This window comes from Anopheles nili, chromosome 2 (assembly GCF_943737925.1).
Source record: "Anopheles nili chromosome 2, idAnoNiliSN_F5_01, whole genome shotgun sequence".
NCBI classification, from domain to species: Eukaryota; Metazoa; Arthropoda; class Insecta; order Diptera; family Culicidae; genus Anopheles; species Anopheles nili.
In genome coordinates, this window is record NC_071291.1 from 7,144,849 (window position 1) to 7,156,071 (window position 11,223).

The 11,223-nt window shown below is 39.9% G+C and overlaps 1 protein-coding gene across 1 annotated transcript; it reads right to left on the bottom strand.

Moving 5' to 3' along the window:
* Window positions 1–708: 708 nt before the first annotated feature.
* On the bottom strand, window positions 709–4,261 carry LOC128731595 (uncharacterized). Its single transcript, XM_053824726.1, has 4 exons — window positions 4,174–4,261; window positions 2,088–2,519; window positions 1,614–1,979; window positions 709–1,462 (listed from the first exon to the last, which is right to left on the bottom strand). Exons 1-4 carry the CDS (start codon window positions 4,259–4,261, stop codon window positions 1,365–1,367), a joined length of 984 nt encoding a protein of 327 aa, XP_053680701.1. The 3' UTR covers window positions 709–1,364.
* Window positions 4,262–11,223: the final 6,962 nt, after the last annotated feature.

Consider the following 11,223-nt stretch of genomic DNA (forward strand, 5'->3'; position numbering starts at 1 on the left):
CCAAAGCACAGATCGATTGTGGTGAGTATTACTATCTATATGAACTCCCTATAGCAACTCGCGGCGCTTGGTGCTATTGTAGTTGGCGATACCAGATGAAACTGAAGTGCACGCGACGGTAAACAAAACATAATACGATAACGAGATTTCTCTTCATCGGCGCAGATCCTTCCTTTGGCAAGACGAGCGGAAAACGCTTTACAATAGCCGTTCAGTGTGTGAATGACGCACACAATCAGATTCAACAATGGAAATTGAAAAAGCTAGTGATTTCGTTCAATGGGACACACATCGAAAGAGTGAGTGAGTAGCACGGAAGCAAACGGCGTCATATATACCAAGGACTGAACTGAAAGTAAGTGCCAGAAGTGTAAGCGGTGAAACATGTTCAATGGAATTCAACGATTTCCATGGAAGTTGAAAGTAGTACCTTCGGAATAGAATACACAATACTTGTCAATAAAATTTATAACAGGCTGATGAATATGATCTGACCACAGAAAAAATGCATACATAATAGAGACAAGATTTATTGATAGCTAAGCTACCCTGAGCAAACATTAAAATTACGGGACATTTAAAAAATAAATGTGATATTTAGAAATGCACTTCCTTCCATGTTATAAATAATAAATACAAATACAAATAAAAACACTGTATTTAATTCATTTTGGTTTTTTAACTTTATTTACAAAATCAATTGTCTGAATATCGTTAGTTTTGCGCACGATTGTATCCGATTCTGACGATGAATGAGTTGTGTCCGTACCTAATAAGGGCTTGACTTATTTAAGCCACCAGTTCGCCACAAGAGCAGGAATAAACAAAATAAATCTTAACTGACTGCTACTTAAAACGTAAATATGTCCTATGTACATTGGACAAATTTACATGTAGCAGTAAAACGATCACTTGATAAATGTTCATTTACCACCTAATCTTAAATTTGCCCACATGTCAGTAATAATCTCTTCTAATGTAAGCTACCCTTGCATAATCAAGTTAAATATGCAACCTATACACGATTTAAAATATTTACAAAGATGTTTGATATTAGACGCAGCAAACAGCGCTCGATCAACTGTGGTACGCTTTGAGCGAAACCAAATCAATCGGTTTGAGGGATAGCTTCGGTTCATCATTTTTTTTTACAATAAGCTCTTGAGAAAGTGACTCTCAATCTCGTGGCCATGTTAGCCCTTCTATTCGACGTCACTCAACGCTTAAACAAACGATTCACTCATCCCTGCATGTACTGTGCAGTTCACAATTTGATATGAAGTACCATTGCTAAGTTATTGTATCGTAGGATTATGAATGCGTAAGTGTGCTTCATTTTCACTGAGATTGCCGCTGTATTGCCACTACCATCTGATGTTAATAACCGTTTCAAGCAAACATAGTAATAAACAAAGAAGAAGGATTAAAAAAGGCCTGCTCTTAAAGCTACCGCTACTTTTCACTGAAACGAGAAAAGTGAAACAAAGAATCACCATTTGATAAAACATGAATACAGAAAAACATTAAATTATGCTCTGAATAACGGAATACCCAAAAGGTCAGTATAGAGAAGGAAATGAAAGTATTTTTCTAAATGAGGACATAAAACTTACCTAAGAGCATGGCGGTACGATTGTCGAGAGGTGGCTGCTCCCATTGCACGATGCTCTCTTGGCCGCCGCGCCACAGAACCGGTGAAAGACTGGCGACACACTTGATGCGTATCGTACCATCGATGTAGTGCCGGTGGTTGACGACTAGGCTCAAACCCAACAGCGTCGAGATCAGACCTTGGTGGTTCTGAATTGGCGGGTAGTGGATGATGTTGTTCGGATCCGTCACTAGCAGATCGTTGAGGTACCACTGCAGTGTGGAGGCCGGGTACGATCTACCCGATGAGCAGTTGAGCTCCATCGTCTCGCCGATCTGGTAGCTTTTTCGCTCGCCATCGCTAATGTGTGGGCCTTCCTTGGGAATATCTAGATGGGGGAGGGAAAGAGTCCAAAACCGAAAAGTTGATGGTCATTCCTCAAACATTCGCTCACTACACTATCAGAGCGAACCTTTATTCCTAACCAGATACTAACATATCACTTCCATTCGTCCTTCGCCCTGCACCGAGTCGAAGCTGGGCGCCTCCGCCGAAATCTCACACCGGTAAAGCCCGGACGACTTGAGTGTCAGCCCACGCAGCAGCACCTTGGTGCCATCCGAGTGGTTCGGATCGACCCGGATGCCTTCGATTTTGTAGCTTTTGATCGGTTGTGAAGCCGACGGTACGTAGCGATAGAACTCTTCGTTGTCCTTGTACCATTTTATTGAGTAGAGCTTTTCCTGTTCCTCGTACTGCTCGCCCAGGTAGTCGCTTTGGTAACCGTGGTGCCTTCGGTTGCCTTCGCCCAGATAGCCGTGTCCTTTGCGCTGACCGTTCAGCTCGTAGTGACACTCGAGCAGGGCCGTATCGAAGCGAACCTTATAGGCAGGGATGCGCACTGTTTTGAGTTTTAGGCAAAGGGTGTCTGTAAAATACAATATGAAAGTACATCCAAAACAATCTAGAGTCAAAACGTCAGTTAGAAAAACATATCGAAAGCTCAGCGAGCTTTTTTTGTGATTGGCCAACACCCGAACCCAATACTGTAAAAATTGAAATTTTGTTAAATTGGTCATTAGTACGAATGTTTAAGCAAAGTTAACGATAAACAACCCTCCAAGATTCTGGAGGATTTTTTGCATTTGATGAATGTATAAATCACCATCAGGATATCCAGTAAACCATGCAAAATGAATAGTAGGAAGCAAATGTCAGTCATATGCAGAAAAATCGTATGTTCCTCGCATAGACCCTAATTTCAACATTGCTTCAGAATGTATCCTAAAATTCTCGAGTCCAGTCTTTTTCACAACTTATGATTGTAGCAACGTATGATTGTCTCATTTTTCGCCATTTTCTTATATGCAGGAAACGGATAAACTTTTACGGGACTCAAAACCATCTCATTTGATCAGGAGATTCCCTGTGGTGCAGTTTTCATGACACAGCATGACAAAGTTGCTGGGTGACAAACATGGTCTAATGCGGTAACCGTCTCAAACAGTTTCCCGTTACCCAGAGCATCGCGGAGTGTGAAATCGCGAGGACGCGCAAAGTATTTTCGAATACTCTACAATGCTGCCATATTTTGCATGGAACGTGATTATTGCAGGAACTGGAAAGTGACGAGATGAGAGGCGGTGAGGCACTCCAGAGCGGATATGTATCATGTAAACCGTTGTTGCCTGGGGAACCTCTACCAAAACCTTTGTGGGATTGTTTTCTTCTTACATTGTGCTCTTAAATAAAGAACCTGGAACGTTGAAATGGCACTTATCAGTGGGCGGTAATTGAAAAGACAGTTTACTTCGACTAACAAAAGAGCATCTACGAATATCTGAAGAATGTCATATTCCAAAAGTAGTAGCACCACAACAAACCAAATTTAAAATGATTTAACCAAGTTTCCAGGCATAGATTTTCACTTAAAAAAATCAAAATATCAAAGACAATGAAAAGTTTTGAAATCAAAAGCGTATTTTATCAAAAAAATATTTGATTATAATCAAATCAATTAGCAAAAATACGTATACGTTTGTATGTATAAATTGTCTAACAACTTGAAAATATATTTAGTGAAGTCGAACAGATAAATTGTTCCTGGTTTCCTTTCACCATACATCTTTAATAGGTAAAAGTTAACGATGAACTCGATAGAATGGAAGATTTTCAGAAGGATGGAAAAATAACATCTGCCTGTGGGTCAGTCAACCGACGAGCTTCAAACGGCCAATTGAGGTGTGACCTCTCAAAATTGGCGAATATACGCAATCGAACGCACGGATGATGTCTAAAACGGACGAGACAAACTGGCAAGCGATCCTTCTAGCACCGTCCTTGGGGACACCGTGGCACGATGACAATTTCAGACATAGCATAAAAAGTTCAAATGGTAAAAGCAAACGGAAACGATGCTTCCCAAAATCATTCCGAAGCACCCTTCAGTGTCAAATCATCTCTTAGGTCAAGCGGAGTCGGAGGGTTGGTCTCCGGGGAGTGGAACAAATGTGTCAGCCAATGAGTCCTCCCGGATAGGGGATTAGATAGAAACGGTGTAAAAAGGCGAGAAATGACATTACCTGAAACCGAGAGGAATCCTAAGAGTACTCCGATCCAACCGTTCAGCGTCAGTAGCATTGTGTTCGTTTCCTGTTTCGAGTCCAACATCAATTTGGCTCGCTTTCAATCTTCATCAATGGTGCTTCTCTGTGTTTTGAGAAAGAAACACTTGAATTTTTCACAATTTCTCTGCATTTGGTTTTTGCTTTGAAAGGATATTCCTCTTACGAACTTTATTCCGCTGCTTGTTTTGTGTTTTTTCTTTAGAACCAAGCACTTTAAATGTTGATATTTCTTCACAACTTTTTGAAACTGTAACCCACACTATTATTACATTCAATTTCGCTTTTTTCATTCACTCGCTTTGTTCACAAGCATTCAATAGAAGTATTTAAAACTGCTGTAATGGATAAAAGACACACATATTTAAAACATTTGGATCACATCATAAGTAGGCGTCGAACAACTTGGTAGTATTATCACATAACCAGTGAAAGTACAACTATTCATATCAAGTAAACGATTGAATTTGGTCGTAAACTCATTGAACTTAATACACCACGAAAACAATATACACAACATATAACAGTAGTGGTTGCTAACACTGAGACTTAGTTTTTATGAAGAAAAGCTACTTTACAGTATTATTTACAAACAGAATCATCAGCAACACAAATGTATCCTTGCCGGTCTCACACACGATTGAAGGCGCTCTTCAGCTCACGCGCAGTGATATACTCGTGTGTTATTGCGGTCAGTGGAAAGCGATGTATTTGACCGGTTTCAATCCAACATGGCTCAGTTGGTCTTTGTTTTGCATACGTTGCGTTCACATACGCGACCGGGACCTACAGGCTGAAGCGTGTCAAAAAGGTTATCATTTGGAAGCAGATCGACTATCACTCGGAGCATTTTATGAGCTCTCGAGCACTTCGTCTCTTGCGAAACCATATGCTGCTAGAGCAGCGGAGCTCATCATCGTACGTTTGACAGGCGTGATTCAGCCGGTGCCGGTCGCTACGAGGAACGAATAAAGCTTCCAGCTAGAAAGCGATGTCATCGGATGTAGTCGTAGTGGTAGTTTCCACACCCATGCACGGAGCGCCGGGGAAGGTCGTTCGGTTTGATTTTAATTATTGCTCCCTTTCTTAGCAGAAACGACGCTTGCAGTGAAAGCCCGCTGTAGAGGTAGACTGTTTATTTAGTTGTCCCCATACAGAGCAGTGAGCAGTGGGTCTCTTGTGAAGCCCATCGATCGGAAGTGCGCCGGTGAGTCGCACTCGAAGGGGCTTGCAGTCACGAAAGGTCAGAAATGTTTGTGCAGGCTAATTAGAATCAAAACAGCACTATTTCACGAACAGAGCTGCACATTTCAAACGGCTCGGTAAAAACCGCCCTGTATTAACCGGTTCGCAAGAAAACCAACGTGAAAATTCGCAATATTCTTGAGTCGTTCAGAGATAAGCCGATGCCTGATTCGCGGTGGTTAACACTTTGAACTTTGGAACTTTTACTAGTACTTGTGGCGATTCTCGAGAACAAACACAAGGGTCGTTTGCTGTCGACTGTGTCGTGAGTAATCCGCAAGCTTTCATATCTGCCTACAAGCTGCACTGCTTCGTAGAGTATAATTGCCTTTCACCATGGTAACGCTTCACAAAAACGACAGCAGCGTAGGGTGAATGGATAGACTCGGTTGCACAATCACACTGCTGTTGAGGTATTTGTCATAACCTGAACCCACCTCATCGAAGGACAAACTAATTTCAGACAACGGAGGTGACACTGCGAGCGAGAAACTCAAGCTACCGGGCAACATAACGTGGCCGGAAGTAGCGCAAAACTTTAACACAGAACACCAAGTCCTTGTTGGGCCACGAGTCAGACGAAACTGCCGAATGAAATATGAATGACTCCTACGGATGAGTTTCTACTGCCCAGGCACGAGTTTTCGCGCAGCCATCGCTGTGCTTCGGTTTGGAATCGGGACCCGATTGTTTGTATTTCGGTTTTTCTCGGTATGAGGACGAACAAATGAGTGCCTGTTTACTCTTCCCGTGATGAAAACTAAAGAGTGCAACAATTTCCAGTGGGTTTGATTATTTTTAAGGGTCCTTTTTTACTTTTTTCATCCATTTCCACGCTGTATCTCTCACCAGTCGGTGCATTGAGTTTTATTTAGAGATTTAATTATTATTTTCAGACGCTTTTCCAATTGTATAGTTTTATTGTCACATATTTCATAGACTTTATTATGATAAAAAAGATGCCAGCATTTCTCCAATCAAAAGATTAAGGGCGTATGATGCAAAATAATCAAGGCGTATGATTCAAAATAATAAGCTATAAAGTTTTTAATAAATCATATCCTCTACTGATATTACATTGACATTATACCAATTCAACGTGCGAACTAATGCACAACGTTTGCTAAAAAAATCATTGGCAAATTTATTTTTTCGTTTAACATATTTAGTTGACCTTGTATTGCCATTGTCGGGTGACAGTATTTTCTGCTAATTGAACAACTCGATGTTCTTCGTGAACCAATTCCCAAGATATTTTCAGTGATGTGCATTTCTAGTCACTCCAGAGATACTATGGAATGCATCAGTGTGAGTATAAAATAAATTTATTGATGTCCTCAAGGACAGTAATGGATGGACTGGGAAATTATTCCCTAATGCATTGCAATACGCCTCCTAGCACTCTTAGCCCACACGTAACTGTATGAATGCATCACAAAGTATCTATTGTAATCATGTTCACATTTACGATACTATATGTTCAACCTTTATCTTTTCAATTAACTTTTAGCTTATGCTTCAACAGTCAGTATTCTTTGCATCTATACATTTTCAAACCATTCCCTTATTTTAAATTGTTCATACCCTTCTGCAAGTCTCATATAATGCTAGATGTGCTGGCAGAGCGTTGACCATCCTATCTGCTGTACATATATCAATTATGTGCTATCGATGTGCGATCCGAAGTGCTTTTGCTCAATGCTCAACCAAATTAACACATTTCAGTGCATGTGATGCTCTACCGGATGGTATAGCGTTCCATGTGGAAGGTTGCATCCAAACCAGCCCACAGGTCTACGATGCCTACGACACGTTAGAAAATTGAAATAGCCTCAAATGAGCGACCCAATGGTCCATTAAATTCTGTAAATACGGATACTATTACTCGATGGTGCAGTATGAAAGAATGGCATTAGCGCTCGCGAACAATATCGCGTCCAAAACTGCCGTGGAAGGGTGTCGACAACATTGCGTGGTGCGATATTTTGGAAAGCTCGCATTCGCTTGCTGTCATAACACTCCCAAAGGATGCTGGGTGATGCACGTCGTTCCCGCGTTGGCTTCATGTGACCCATTGGAAACAAAGGCTGTCCCTCAGGAGGGTACATTTTGGATATTTGACCATGGTTGCAGCAACATTTGCTGCTATCGCTTCTCGTGATTCAATAATGATTCAGCTGGTGATGTTAGATATGAGTGTAAGAAGTAAGAGAGAACTATTTTGTATCAGCAGGTAACAGAAAGATGGAGCACGTTGTGATCCACGTTAGATCACAACTCTCAACGGTCAGCTCAGAATGTAATGAATTCTCAATTGGAACTCTTGGATTTTCTGAAATGTGCATCCAAGTTCAAACGATAATCATGAATCAGCATTGTCATTGAGCAGATATCTGACGGATTGCAAGCCAATGTACACAGTGATGACCCTGTTGTCCTACTAAAATCAACTTCTTACTACACTTCGGCTGACGAACAAGAGGCAATTGTCACGCGATTTGTTGTAGCAAGATATATTTGAGAGTCGATTGATTTCACACATGCATGCCACATTTCTAACACAATTCCTCAATCCACAAGCTGGTGAAGATATCATTCTCAATCACAATGGAAATTGGGAGGCTCTTCATGGCGCCATTCCACGAGCCATTAATCTCGCTAAGTAGTGTAAATCAACAGCCATTCTGATTGTTTTCTTTGCCACGGTTTGAAAAGACCACCAAATGGACATCATTGACGCCTTAGCTGCACAGCACAATTGATCCGTACTGAATACGTTGGTGGGTACATTCAGGGTTTGGTTAATACACAAATCCAAAGGTTGAAAGGACTCATGGTCGGTTGCACACGGCGAGGTCGAAGATCGATTTCAATTAATGGCGAACCCAGCGAAAAAGAAAGCTAGCTTGGCGGAAAGTGAAGCATGAACCCGACGGCCATTGTTTGAACGGGGATCCTTTTCCAAACCCACGCCATCCGCAACTGGGAGGCACTGTTATGCTTTTCGTGGTTGGAACGCTCGTTGCGTTTGAAGTCAAGACGAATCACGAAAGGGCTATTGGGGATACAAAAGGATTAATTTAATGGATTTCGAATGAAGAGGCCTGTCGGATGTGGGTACGGTTTCTTTAAGGTCTATTGCATGCCGGACAATAGAGTGTTAGCCAGCGTCAGCAGAAAAGGAGCCAAATGAAGCGAAACCCTGTGCATTAACAGGCTTCTTGGTATTGAGGAAACTACAGTCGTTGGAATATTTCTCATCAGCGCATGTTTTAGACTATCCTCGGAAGTGCGTGAAATTTGACCAAATTAAAGTAGTCTGATATATGCTGTTGGGATACAAGTTGTACAGAAAATGTTCAGTGCGATTAGTTGTAGATTAGTTTACGTATTCAGGATTGTAATACATGGTTCACTGGCTCTAGCTCTTAGTTTTCTGAAACTTCACAGATACGAATTTTCTGTTTGTACCCCATCGTTCAAAACTTGCCGTGTGGAATACGGGTTTGATGAAAAGCCTTGAGTGTTTTAAGCTGAAAACAATTCCGTGTCACGCGATTCGGCGATTAACATACATACTTTTAACACTCTTTTTTTTTCTATTATAGTTCCTCTCCTCAAATCTAATAAGAAAGCTCGTAGAGACCTGCTTCCCAGTGGGACGAAAATTAAAGCTAGCATTGATTAGCTCTTCGTCAGTAGTTTTATTTAAAAAATAAACCTTATACCTTTTGATCTTAAAAGTTAAGCACAGTAGTACTAAATTGAGCTAGTTTTTACTAATTGGTTGATTATTTTTAAATAAAAACATAACAATCAAAATCAAAAATAAAAAAAATCGAGTGAAAAGAAATCTTTACCATGATTTATCTTAATATAAGAAGCTAACAGAAAATAAAAATTTCGTTCTACTAAGCTTACGGCATATTGCAAGTAGTACATTGGTGCCACCATGAATCATAATGTAAGCTGACGGCAAAAAGAGATTTGGTAATGATTTTTATCATATACCAGCGTTGTGCACGTTGAACGCGGCCACTGTCACGAGTGTATGCATATGGCGTGGAATTTAATGTAACCATTCCTTTGATTTATGCCGTAATTTAATTTGAGACCGGTACAGATGTTGCGGTGTCAATTAATTGCGAGTTTTTGGTGTTTTATGGCTTGATTTTTGATTGAATTATAGCCACGTACGGAAGGTTGTATGACACACGAGGTGTTGCAGAATTTGATGAGGGTATGATGTGTGAAAAATTGTTGTGTGAAAAGCACGTTGCAAGGATAAACAGTTTTTTATTGTGCCACAAAGCTGTCATATTTACAGCTGACGCGCCAAATACGTTGAATGCCGTCATATTTTACTGTATGTTGGCATCGGAGAGTAAAGGCGATGTAATGTGAATGATGAACGAAAACGAAATTGAGCACATGGGCTTTCCAAAATGTTGTTTAATGGATTAATTGTTTGGTCCGTCAGGTTGAACTAAAAACAATTTTGAGACTTTCTTATTCTTGCTCTGTTCTGCAAAAAATGTGACAACAATGTACTATACTTTTGTATGACCGCAAAGACAGATATCTTAAATGAAGTGAAACATTCTAGTTTTTCGTCTTCAAACTACTACTAAACGTCGTCATGATACACACATGCTTGTTTTTACTTTGTTTTCGCAGCTACCACAGAAAAGGTTCCGTTCTCTTTCATTTTGTATAATCATAAGGGAGGGTTGCCTCTTCTATTAACATTCCCTATTAGTCATTCGTATGCATAATGCCAACGGCAAGATATGGTAGGCTTACGGCTAGAGCAGCATGCACATGGTAACGCCAAAGCTCATACTTATCTAAAATTAAATCTTTCTTATTATGGCTTTACTTTTTCACCGCGCTAAAGGTGTAGAGAAGATGTTTAGTTTTGAGCTGTGAACCATCTTCGTGCACTTCATTCCGAACGCTTCGTCTCTGAATTTTAACGTGTTCGCATTCGCATGCTGATATGGCATGTGAATTGCATGTGTTGAATAAATGCTCTGATGCGAGATAGTGGCATTGGTTCGTAACACATTTTCACCAAAACAGTAGAATGCTTGAAATTTTGCATGATGCCTTGTAATATGCACTTGTTTTCTAGCTTAGTAAGAAACTGAAATATTTTTCATTTTACAAAATTTGCTCAACATATTTGATGTTCTGTATTTTCCACACCATTTTGTGCTGAAGGCTTTATTTTGTCATAAAAGTTTTATGTCAGATTAAAATAAAAAAAAAATTCTTTTTTTTTAATTTATGCATTTTTCACAAATTTGAAGCTGCAAAAAGCAAATTGGCAGACCCTTGATAAACTGCTAATAACCCGTGACGAAATTTACGATGTACAAATTTGGCTTCAGTTCATTGACTTTTAATAACCGTTATAAATTCTAAGCATTAGTAGTTAAACTGCAATAAATGTTTTTTATTGACATGGTTTTTATTTTCTGAAAATTGTTTTTTGCCTAGTTTTTTGCTTTTCTTTATCTTCAATAAACCAATGTTTTCTCGAACTCCTGTCGAGGATCCGCGTGATAGACTCGAACGAAAATTGACCGTACAAACGATTCATTGGTTTAGCTGTCAATAATGTTTTGCTAAAATTGAATTACTTTCGTTTTGCTCACCAGCTATTGAATTGGATACGTGTACCCTATAATTCACATGATCAATTCGTAAGTAAAATGTTGGATTTTACTAATAAAGAACACATTATATCGAAATAACATA